At 38.4% G+C, this 13,174-nt stretch overlaps 1 protein-coding gene across 1 annotated transcript in view; it reads right to left on the bottom strand.

The window, feature by feature from the left end:
- Positions 1–13,174, bottom strand: part of LOC117420416 (solute carrier family 2, facilitated glucose transporter member 9-like) — a 156,490-nt gene that overhangs the window by 74,373 nt on the left and 68,943 nt on the right. The window contains exons 7-8 of the mRNA XM_034033868.3: positions 11,357–11,544; positions 4,843–4,953 (exon numbers count right to left, since the gene is read on the bottom strand). Of these exons, the coding sequence (XP_033889759.1) occupies positions 4,843–4,953; positions 11,357–11,544 (299 nt within the window). The remainder of the gene's footprint in view (positions 1–4,842; positions 4,954–11,356; positions 11,545–13,174) is intronic.

Genomic DNA, 13,174 nt, shown 5'->3' with positions numbered 1-13,174 from the left:
CTCAGCCCATAAGCTTGGTTATGCATTCGGGTGGCCGTGATTGGGAATACAAGACGCTGGCTGAGAAGGCCAGTGTAAACATAGACCAGACAGGAATGTCAGTGGTTGGAGTGAGAGAACAAAATAGGCAAGCACGGCTGAGGAAGACAGCCAGCCTAGACAAAGAAAATAATATATCAAATAAATTGTTACGTATCCGAGGGAACTTGTGTGAGTAGAAGGGGAACCTTGGCCACCCCAGTGTATAGTGCATTATGGTGTAGGACCCGAGCTGACCGGCTTAGCGGCAGTGGGGGCACTGCGTCAGCAGCACCTTTATTTTTTAGTTTTATTACTGTGTTTTATTTTCCCTTTTCTTTCGCCTTTTGTTATTTATTATTTCAGAGCACCTCTGAGTGTGCCAGCATTTAACTGTTTACCAGTATTGGTATTACTGTGGTCTTGTTTACCATTGCCAGTATTCAGGCAACGGACAACAGCGCCCTCTGCGGGCTAAAAGAAAGTACAGAAAATAATAAAACTGGGCACCATTGCGGTGTTTTCAATTAAACCTTCTGTCTCCCGTGTGTGTCAGTGAATTGCCCACCACCCTTCCACAGGCAATATTATAAAATTCTGTACTGTGTTTAAAAGTTGTTAAACAAGCAGAAATAATATTGCAGAAATCTGTGTTAGTCTAAATGAAAAGATCCAGCAAGAACACTGACCTAATGTTATAACCTCGATGGAGCCCCTTAGAAATTGCTTGTAGCAAAAGTGTCTTATCAGCAGAATAGCTTAACTAAGACAGGGGCCTATCTAAGAATGTACCAAGATCTTCTTTGTACCACAAGGATGTATTTTAGCAAGCAAGGCTAAATTTACTGACATGAACCAATAATTTAACTTAAAGACAGGTTGGCTGTTTATTCTTATCTAAGGGGAGTGATGGAGCTTCAAGGTACCAGAAATATATATTTTAAACCAACGCCGGACTAACTGACAGAACAGGTGCTTTAAATCAGGAACACCTCGTCTTTATAATATTTATCTTAAGTAATACAAACTTTATGGTACCTGAAAAATATATTATTAGTTTTAGAGATGACCGCATATATTCTGGGTTTAGAAACAAAGGGGAAAAGCCTGGTACCGCACATTATTAATTTTAAGGAGTAGCCTGGCATTATAAATTAAATTATTAATTTTAGAGATTAAAGGCTTTCTAAAAAAACAGATGTTTTGAGTTTTAATCATCCCTTGAAGATCTATTTGGGAAACTGACTGCTGGTGTTGTATTCAGAGCCTTTAGTTTGGTAAGCATCATTTTGTATTTGGATCTCACCTATAAGGGTATAAGGATAGGATTCTTATATTTAGCTTTAGATAGGTTGTTATGTTGTCTGATTTAGGTTAGTTTGGGGTTATTTTAGCTGAACTGAAAATATGTGTTGTAACCATATTGCTTTATAGTATTGATGCTGTTAGTTTGCACAGACTGCCTGGGTTGTCTATGAGCTTGGATTTGACATAAATCTTCAATCACTCGATCCATTTAATAGTTAATAAGGCAAGAGGAGTAAATATATACACTCTGATTCGTTAAACTATAAATAAACTGAGTCTGTGTGATTATTGTTTGATGGTTGTCTGGGTATGTTAAAATCTGTAAGCCAGTACAAAAACTATCCACTTATGGGAGTTTAAACCACCTATTTCTCCTCCTGATTCCATTAGATAATAAATGAAGTGCATGAATCTGACAGTGCAGAACACCAGGTGAAAACCATTCTTTACATATGCCATATTTTTTGTGACCGCTAGTCCCACTTTACGTCAGCTAAACATGTATTTTGGCAGCAATATCAGTTGTTTTGCAGCTGCAAACCACTTTGCATGTATTCTTACATCAGCCCTTTAGTGTTTAGCAACATCTAATTATATTAATAGATGTCCCTGAATATATATATATATATATATATATATATATATATATATATATATATATATATATACACACTACCGGTCAAAAGCTTTAGAACACCTCCATTTTCCAGTTTTTATTGAAATTTAAGCAGTTCAAGTCCAGTGAATAACCTGAAATGGTACAAAGGTAAGCGGTAAACTGCCAGAGGTTAAAAAAAAAAGTTTAGGTTACCAAAAACTGAAAAATAATGTACATTTCAGAGTTATACAAAAAGGCATTTTTCAGGGAACAAGTAATGGGTTAACAACTTACAGCTGTTCTGCAGCAATGGAAGTAAATTAAGCCTTGAAAGTTGATGCTAACAATTCCTACAGGTGTCCCAACTTTTGTTGATTACTTACAAACTCTCTGTCTGTATAAAAGCAGTGTTGGAACAGACTGTGTTACTACACCCTCTTAAGCATTATTTGGACAGTATTGTACTGCAGGCAGTAGTATATTGCTCTCATAATGGCGAGAAAAAGGCAATTAACAAAGGAAGACAGACAGACCATTATAACCCTTAAAAGTGTAGGTCTTTCCTTTAGAGAAATTGCAAAGAAAGCCAAGGTGTTAGTGAGTACAGTTTCCTACACCATCAAAAGGCACTTGGAAACTGGAGGAAACTCTGACAGGAAGAGGTCTGGCAGACCCAAAGCGACAACAGAATCAGAAGACAAGTTTCTGAGAGTCAACAGCTTGCGTGATAGGCGGCTCACAGGACAACAGCTTCAAGCATAGCTTAACACTGGTCGAAGTAAGCAAGTCTCAGTTTCAACTGTGAAGAGAAGACTTCGAGCTGCAGGTTTGACAGGTCGATGCATTTAATGCATTTAATTTCCTGTTCCAGAATGTAGTTCACTTCCTCCTAAATGCATACGCCATAATACTGTTCCACATGTAGAGATTCAACAATACATCGGTTAATGTAATATTTTGCAAGTCTCAATTTAACATTTCACTGGTTTTAGTAATTGCCCAGATGCCCTATTTGGAGTCTCATGTAGCTGGCTACCCAGTAGCATGTGCTTTGCTTACATGAAGCTTTTCCATTTGGATTTGTTTTCTGAGAACTTACAGAATCTAATGAAAAAATAGATGTCATTGCTTTTAATTATATTATTAGTATAAAAGTATATGTTATATCACTACGTGTAGTAAGGTGAATAGGCTTTTTTTGTTTTTCCTCAAATGCTTTAGTGTTTAGTGTTCATCAAAATTAGCAACTGGCAAATTGTATAGCATATGTATATAACCCAACTGTATAAATGGGTAATTGTATGTAAAAAATAATGTAATTGTATGTAAAAATAATGTGATATCTTGAATAATTGTAAGTCGCCCTGGATAAGGGCGTCTGCTAAGAAATAAATAAATAAAATAAATAAATATATACATAAACACACAGTAATCCTTCACATATCCACCCTAACTGTTTATCTGCCATGATCAAGCTCTTCAGCAACCTCACCCACATGTACAACACTAATGCAAAATGGCTACAGGAAAGAGAGTTGCACTTACAATTGAAAGTTCTTTGGTTTTTTTTTCGTAAATTACCCGAACCTAATGTAAGTGTATACAGCACTGTGGCAGGGCAGGAGCACTGTGGCAGGGCAGGAGCCCTGCGCATGGAGGATTTTATGTGTAATTGTTTATTGTAAATAGTGTGTATTTATTTTAATTAATTTAATTAATGAAGTAATCCTGGGAGAGCCTGCCTGCTGTGTGTGATTACCAGGTGTGGAATCTAATCAGCAGGTAGGTGTGTTCCAGCAGGACGTTAGGTATAAAAAGGTTCCATTTATTCATCTCAGGGCTGCTGCAAAGCCATGTGTGTGTGTGAGAGAGAGAGAGAAAGAGAGAGAGAGAGAGAGAGAGAGAGAGAGAGAGAGAGAGAGAGAGAGAGAGAGTGTGTTAGTTAGTAAGCAAGTAGAGACCAGTGACAGCCGGGAAAGTAGCCAGAGTCCGTATATTATTGAACAAAGAACATTAGTTCAGAGATTGTAGAACCCACCATAGTTTTTGTACACTGTGTTGTATGTGCTCTGTGTGCTGCCATTGCTGGTAGTGTCACATGAGCTGTTCAGTGTGTTGATATGTAAATAAATCCTGTTTGCCTGCGGGGGGCGTATCAACTTCAACCTCTGTCTCGATCTCCTGCCTGTCACTTAGCAGCAAATGCACGCACCCACACAGCAGACAGCTACCCTGTCACAAGCATTACTACACTGTATCTTTCTAAACAAGGGATTTAGGGGAGCTCCCTAATATGTGACTAGTAATTGTTACAGCTGTGTATAATGGTATTTAAAACCAGACTCATTTAACCGACTTTTTCATATCTGTCATATGCAGTCCGATATGTGACGGACTACTGTGTATGTGTATATATATATATATATATATATATATATATATATATATATATATATATATATATATATATATATATACACACATACACAGTAGTCCGTCACATATCAGTATGTAAATTACACATTTTGTTTTCAGTATACATCATTTATACAATATTAAATGGGGAGCAAAGAACAATAACCTTTATATCCCATAGGCAGGTAAACAAAGTGTGTGTCTGTGTGTGTGTGTGTGGGTGGACTGTTATCAACTCCTGAAAACATTGCACTACACAGACATCTTATGAACTCTATCAGAAGTTGATGAGTATCTACAGAAAACAGGGACTTTGGAATTTTTTTGTTTTGTTTTACAATGCTCTCTGTTAGTGTTTAAAGAGGCCGTTAGTACTGTGTCCTGTTTCCTGTCACTGATTTGCAATTCTACATCGATGCCTCTAACAGATTTGAAATGCATAAGTTCAAATAACACAATTAGTTACAAACTCAAGAAAATATACAAAATCAAAGTACACTTACAGAGACTACAGCTACCAGGATCTCAGTGCCACCAGTGCTCAAGGTAATGTAAGGGATCTGATTACTGTCCATGCCCGCTTCTTTGAGGATGTTGTTTGTGTAAAACCAAATCTGGAACAAAAATCATGGAAATAAATGTTTCCTGCTGTTTTCTACCTAGGGTGATTTATTGATTCCATCTCTAAATACAGTAAGAATATGATCATAAAACAGCAGGGTTATAAATGTTAGAGTTATGCTATAAAGATGCAATTGTTCATGTTAACCCTTTAGGGCCCAAGCTATTTTCACCTGTTAATCGTTCTCATTCCCAAAATAGTCTTTTCAAGTGTGTGTAACTTTCTCTGCTGTTTTTAAATGCAATACAATTAATTAGAAATTAGGGCTTCTGCTTTTTCGGAGGGACATTACCCAACTGCATTGGGAATTTTTTTTCTTTTTCCCCTCACAGGGAAAGGGGTCAAGTCAACGTGAATTGAGTAACCATTTCCGTTGCTTATTGGATAAACACGGATTTATTTTTTTTGTATCTAGTGGTTTTTTTATCATTTTTTTATCTGTTAAATCATAAGTCCTAATTATATTGCGTTCCGGGGTCATGTGAAATACTGTCTGCTGTGCATGCTCAGTGGAGAGCAGAAGCTATTTCATATCTAAGCCATGTGCTTGTAATTAAATAGTGCCCGGTGGAAACAGGCACTATTTAATTACAATGGTATATCAATGTTTGAATGGTATATTTTAGAGAGCCTAATTTAATTCAATTAGAAATAAATCAAGTACAAAAAAACAATTATAAAAAGGGCTACTGTAATGGCATTATGGAGCCACGACCCTACTGTGTTAGAACCGATTCCGCACTATAACAAGGCATGTTATAATGGGTGAGCTCTGTGTGTGTGTGTATATATATATATATATATATATATATATATATATATAAATTATTATTATTTATTTCTTAGCAGATGCCCTTATCCAGGGCAACTTACAATTGTTACAAGATATCACATTATTTTTACATACAATTACCCATTTATACAGTTGGATTTTTACTGGAGCAATCTAGGTAAAGTACCTTGCTCAAGGGTACAGCAGCAGTGTCCCCCACCCGGGATTGAACCCACAACCCTCCGGTCAGCAGTCCAGAGCCCTAACCACTACTCCACACTGCTGTTGTATATATCTATATTTTAGCTCAAAGAGCCAGCTGTTTATATATATATATACACAAGAAAGGTCATTTGTGCACTACAATGCTTGATATTGACGAGGTGCTGACCATTATAAGTTAATTATATGTAATGAAAGTAGTCTCTACGGCAATGCAAAAGTTCAAAATGTTTTCAGCCAAACTTTCAGTTTAGATGCCTTACCAAAAGAGTTTCTGTAGAGACATTCATAGTCACACTCTTGTCATCTTGCTTCACATTAAGCTGTAGTGTTCAAACACGTAGTTTGTTTGTTTTTATAATTATGTTTTTAATTTAATAAAGATATTTTTTGAAGAAAATAAATGTCAGGAGTTAAATAATTAATCCCTTAGAAGCAAGATGACAAGAGTGTGACCATGAATGTCTCTACAGAAAGTCTTTTGGTAAGCTATCTAAACTGAAAGTTTGGCTTGCATTGCAGTAGAGACTCTACTTATATATATATACTGTATATATATGGACGTGTCTGTGGTGATGACTTCTCTCTTGGTGACGCTGCCCAGCGCTACTCCGGTAGCAGTGACAGCCTGTAGACAGTGCGTTGACACTGTCACAAGCTTGTTGCAGTTCAACACCGGTTGGTGAACCGTGCGGTTGAACCAGAGCTGCAGAGGGCTCATATGTAGAAGACCCAGTGGGAGGGTATTCGATGCTGCTGCCATCAAACCCAGAAGCCTCTGGAAAAGCACTGCTGGAAGTACCCTGCCGAGTTGAAACAACTCTAGGCAGGCAGTTACTCTCCCCACTCTGTCTTCTGACAGGGTGGCCAACATGAGCTCCGAGTCCAAGCGCACCCCCAGATAGGCGACTATCCGGACAGGTGTTAGTCGACTCATTGCATTGTTCACTTTCAGACCTAACCGATGTAGGTGGTTGGTGACGGGTTTTGTGTGCTTGTGCGCTTGTGCTGGAGACCCTGAGCAGATGAGCCAGATAGTTGAGGACTCTATTGTCTCTGTGTCTCAATGGGGCCAGAATGGCTTCCATGCACTTTGTGAAAACACGTGGAGCCAGAGAGGCCGAACGGTAGAACACAGAACTGGTACACTATGTCCTGAAAAGCAAACCTCGGGTACTTTCTGTGTGCTGGTTTTATGGGGATGTGAAAATAGGCCTCCTTTAGGTCCACCAAGGTGAACCAACACTCGCCGCTGACTCAATGCACTCGGTACAGACGCTCGGTACCGAAGCAGTAACCTCAAACTCACAAGCGAGATCGGGGGCAAGAAATCGCAGTTACTGCAAGTGCCAAATTAGCAGGGATGCCAACCTGCAAGTCAGCCACTGGCTAAACTGCGTAGTCAGTGTGAACACCAAACCAGCAGCAGCCTGCACTGAAACAGTAACCTCGGTCCCTAAGGATCGGAGGCGACGAGTTGCACTTACTGTATGTGGTGCCCACCTGCGAGTCAGCCACTGGCTAATTCTAAATTCGCGAATGAAAATAGAAAAAGCCTGCTTCAAAACCCTTTGTAGTAGTACTGCAGAAGCAGTACTAAAACAGCATCGAGTTGCTAGTAGAAAAATTTCACAGAAAAGCATATAAATGCACCAGTGGAATGAAAACGAAACCACATGGCCCACCAAATATTCTTATATTTATCTAAGTGTAATAAATATACAATACATTTTAAGAAAAATAAATATTATGTACTCCGAAGGATCCCGGAGAGGAAAGGCTAAGCTTCGCACGGCACACAAGGCCGCGGTGGGACTAACAGACTAAAACAACAGAAATATAGCTCGAAATTATTTTATACTTCAGTGATTCTGTAATATACAATAAATAGCACTAAAACAAGTTAAAAGCACTAATAATAGGTATATAGAGAAGATACACTTATCTGCTCTCAGGAGTATTCAGCACGGCTAAAAAAGAAAATGGCATTGCTGGAAGGACACGCTGTTATTTTGTGGTTGCGGGGCGGAGACGCAGCAGAGTCACCGTGCTCTAGTGAGAGTCTTTGGTATAGAGTTTTCAGTTCGGGTGTCTTAAATTGAAACACCCGTTTGTAATAGTTAATATTCCCTATTTGAAAGGGAACCCACAGTGCTCATTTACTTTGTTCTTTTTTTATTATACCATTAACACTGTGAAATACAATGTACTTTTGATGAAGAAAGAAAAGGGAAATGAGAATTGGGGAGGGGGGCTGTATACATTTGTGCAGGTTTCTTTTTGTTTTCTCAGTATTTTCAATTTTCTTGAGACTGCCTATTTCCATCGATAGCTCTTTGCGTGTGTGCGAGTGTGGTTGTGATTTTTGTTTTGGTTTATTTTCAGCGTGTACTCCCTAGTCGTGCACGCTTTTTTCTTATTTTATTTTCAGCCTATTGTCTATAGAAGTGTTCTTTACATTGACTGTGATTTAAATTAGTCCGATTTAATGACTGCTACCTGGACAAAGAGTCGCTCTCAGGGAGAGGTGAATCTAAAGTATTTAAAACCAACAGTATAGTACAACTGGTAAAAGCTAGGTGGGGCTAAGTATTTATTTATTTATGGTCTTCTATAGAAAACATGTTTTTTTTTTGGTTACTGACACTTTGTTTATTAATTCTAGACTGCTCGAGTTAATAAATTCCTATAGCAGTTCTTGGACTGGAATGATTTTTTTTTTGCTTTTTTTTCAGCTTATAAATTGTTAGTGATCATGAAGCCGAGTATTGTTGGTTCAGTAGGCATATTCTTGTGCTGACTTGTGCTGACTTGCTTACTGTCACAAAAGGTTTAAAATGTTATTAGTGATTAATATTATAGTATAAGGTTACAAGAGCCCTCCGCAGTATACATACATTTACTGTGACGTATGTATGTTGATTTGGATTTTAAAGTAAGACTTTGTCTTCATTATCTTTGAAGGTCATGCAGTGCCTATATTGAAACTCAAGCATTGTCACTAAGAAGCTGACAGGTATCAAAAGTTGTGCCTCACATGTCAATCATAAAGGACAGGACAGCCAGTGGTTCAGAAATAATTATGTAAAGCCTGATAGCCTTTACTTTCAATAGGATTACAAAAAAAAATTGTAACAATACTTTCATTTTTAAGTTTTATCTAACCTGCCCCAGGTCTCCAGATTAGCTATCCACTTTTCAATGAAAACTTCAGATAAGATACAGGTTAAAATCAGGGGTGATCTGCTGATACAGCAGAGTAATGTCACCTGAAAGCAAGCAAGTGGACCAGCAATAAAGAGGGTCAAGAGTAAATTCTCAAAGATGATTACTCCTTATTGTAATGTATTTTCAGTTGGACATTTTCCTCTGAAGTAAAAATAAATTTCTACCTAGCTTGTTATAGTGTCTGGTCTAAAACCAATTTAATTCCATAAGAATAAATTAAACATTTATATATAGTAAGACAAAGGCTTGGTGGTAAGGTAGGGTTGTGGGTAATTCTAGTAAATTAAGTAGGTATTTTATAGTAAATTAAGTAGAGATAGTTAATATGTTACTATGTTAAAATATATCCAGACCAAGAGGGAGCTACCACGCTGTATAGCCTATTCTGTAAACTCACTCTGTGGCGAATGGTAGAGGTATCCGTGTGTGAATGTGAGAGCGTGAGAGTTAGTCGGCACAGGCAGTAGGTAAAGGACAAACACTTGCGGGTTCGGGTCGGGTTGCAGATCTTACTAAAGCGGGTCGGGTCGCGGGTAAGAAGACGGTGCTGCAGCGGGTTGAGGGTTCGGGTCGTGTCTTGTAGTAGCAGGTCCAGGTCAGAAGCGGGTTGTAAAAATCGAGCAACTTTGCATGGCACCGTATATTAGAGGTCTGCTCCGGCCTAAATTTAAAACCCAGAATTATATATTTGTTTTTTTCTTTTACTTTTACAATTTTACCTGTAATAAGTAAAAAAGCATCTTGCCTGGTCCCAAAAATAGCCTGTTTAGATAAGTAAAAGACTCAATAACACCTCTTAATGTCCTCCTTCACTACCTTCTGCAAACAAAATCAGGTATCCCCTTGTCCCTTCAACCAGGAAGTCATTCTATTGTTCCCCATTCATGCAAAAAACAAGCTGCACCTCCACCTGGGAACCCTCCCCCCTCCCCTCCCTTCCCCCGCCCCTCCAATTCCTTTGTATAGACACAGCAACCTCAGCAGCCAAAGTAAACGTTAACCAGTACCAGATCAGATATCAGCCTCTGATATCTCTTCAACCAAATAGAATATTGCTAGTATGCCTGGAGTGGGGGCCAGCATTCAGCCAGGACGAGAGATGGCCACCAGAGGTTTCCTCCCACAAGGAGGAAGTAGTCCTCTCTGCTGAGCGGTGAGATTAGTCTTTAGTCGGCACAGATGCGGGGAGACGGGGTCCTCTTTTGGGAGCAAATGACGTTCACTTTGCAAACTTAGGCCCAGTCAAGCTGGCCCCGACCTCCGAGAGGAAGGTTCTCCGAGAGCCAGAGGGGACCGCCGGCCAAATCTATCTTAATCTCTCTATCATTTTAGGGTTCCCCCTGGGGCCAGCATACATGCTTCCCAGCCTGGAGGCCGTTCGGTTCTGTCTCACCTGTGAGAGGTCGGTTCTCCCTGAGTCAGGGGGAAACGTATATTCTTTGCTAACATCTTGCTTTTATCTATGCTAAATTTACTCTCTGGCCCCTTTGCATGTTCATTTCCTTCTCTCTTTCAGAATTCCTGTCGCCTCGCATGGCTGTGTCTCAGAGGTCAGGCCATGTCGATCTCCTGAACCGTAGGCGTTCATTGTTAGTCGGGGCGAATTCTATCCTTCTCTACATTTTCCCCTTGGGGAAGAAACACTTTCTTCCCATCTCCGTGAGGGCGGCTCTCCGCGAGCCAAGGGGAAAACATGTTATCTTCCTAAAGTCACAAGCACATAATTCATATGTTAAGTCCCACGGCTTACTCCTCGCAGTCCTTGCTCCTGTTCTGGGGATTCGTTTTTTGGACAACCTTACCAATTAAAGTTGGATATAAATGCCTGAAGAAAAATAATAATTCTTAGTCAGTTATATTTTACTGAACATTTTAAAGAATTGTTTACTCGACTAGGGGTCAATTTTTTCAACATATACCCCACATTTTACAGCACTAGTGCATCCTTGATGCAATTGATTCTTCTGCTGTAAATGCTGTGGCTCATCACGGTGGGGTACAGATTGATCAAATCACACAGACTCATATTATTATGGATCTTTAACTACCTTACTGCAAACCAGGGTCTGTGAAATCAGCCTTTATCTCTTTTGAAACTATAAATAAATAAATAAATAAACTTAAACTATAAATAAATAAATAAATAAATAAATAAATAAATAAATAAACTTACAGCATTCAAACCACACAGCTGGTAGCAACCCATGGTAACACTAGCTGTGATTATCTGCCACCGAACAGATGGGGTTTTGAAAAGTTCAATCATGGACACTAGATGAATACTGTGCTGGGCCCTGTACTCTTCCTGTACTTCCTCCAGCTCCTTTGATACATCCTTTTTGTTGAGAAAAGCCTGTAATGCTGAAATCAAAACAGTCGGGTTAATAACAATCCACAATTATAGCTTTATAAACATTTGGCTCAGAAAGTGACAGTGGCATACAGCTTGGTCTTACAGCTAAAAAAAAAAAAATATTCAACTTAAATTAAGCTCTACACAAGAGAAAGTGGAAAATACAGGTCTATGTCCGTCTGATGATGTGGGTCCCATTTTTAATCTCATTGTAAACTGAGGCAGGTTTAAAACACTCATGAACAAGTATATCAGAAACACATCCTTCACCACGGAAGTACATTCAGAATTGGAGCTCTCAGTATGATGAAAAAGATTGACGGCCATGACATGTATCAACAGTATGTACAGAATGGCATAGAGTAAGAATTTGCAATGATAGTTGTTATCACAATTTGATAAGTGACTCAGGATATATGCAACAATATAACTGTGACATAAATATGATAATAGATGGATGAACAGACAAACAGAAAGCTTCATATTACAGACCTGCCAACCTTGACATTTTTATTTGAGTAGCACTCTTTCACGCGGACATCTCGGTGGGTCCGGGGGGCTTCCCCCAGAACTGTTTTAGGGTATAAAACAGCTAAATGCTACACTCTGGTGAGTTTTGAGTATGAATTTATCAGTACAAAAAAATAATGACATTAGCTTTGATTGTTTCAGTTTAAATTTAATTTTGTTTACCTTAGTATAGATGAAACCTTTTTAATTTATACCAACTGAAAATTATTTCAAGTACAAAAAATAGCCATTTTTGTAGTATGTTTGTATTTTATTTACTGTCAAAACATAAATTGAAATGTTTAAGCTTCTAAAACAGAGAAACAAAGCACTCTCAAAAAAGGAAAAAAAAAACTTGTAAATAGTCACTGAGTCAGCACCAAATGTAATAGCTATCCACAAAGTGAGTTGTTTGGAACAGAAAGGAATCCAAGAGGTCAAACTGCACTTTCAGATCTTGAATGTTTAGCTTCATAGATGGCTGACTTGGCTTTCCTGAGCAAGGTGTCACTAAAGGTTTGTGTATGACACACTTGCTGCTTCACTGACATCATGACTTTGTGTGTTACCAGTGAACTTAACATGTCTGTGCTCAGGCTGGCTCTGTGTTGGGTTTTGTTTTTGGTCACTAAGCTGAACACTCTTTCACAGTCAGCATTACTGTGGAAGATGACCAAAATGCCTAACGCGGCATTAATGATCTTACTGAACTTCAATATAAAATCACAAACCAGCCATTTATGACTTGTTTAAAGCACAATGAAACAGCATTTATCTACAATGTAATTGTACGCTACTTGCAAAGTAAACAGAAGCCTTACGTACCTTAACCATATTAACAATGTTAATGCTGTGCCCATTTTTATAAAATCAAATTTTACTGACATCCATGTATGGTAACAGGTGTTTGTGAAAAACAACAAGCCAAAAACAGAACATTAAACTTAAATATTGTACTATAATATAATAAATGTTTGTACTTACTCCCTCGCCATTCTCATAAAATCCTCATTCAGCTGTATTTTCTTTTCATGCGATGCAGTTATCAAAACTAAGCACGTTTTTTCTTTTTAAAACGCAAGTGAGTTTTTTCCCCCAGACAAAAATGAATGCATAACTAATGCATTA

Source organism: Acipenser ruthenus, chromosome 1 (assembly GCF_902713425.1).
Source record: "Acipenser ruthenus chromosome 1, fAciRut3.2 maternal haplotype, whole genome shotgun sequence".
NCBI lineage: Eukaryota > Metazoa > Chordata > Actinopteri > Acipenseriformes > Acipenseridae > Acipenser > Acipenser ruthenus.
Note: the sequence above shows the minus strand (reverse complement) of the source record. Positions and strands in the feature narration are given on the sequence as shown.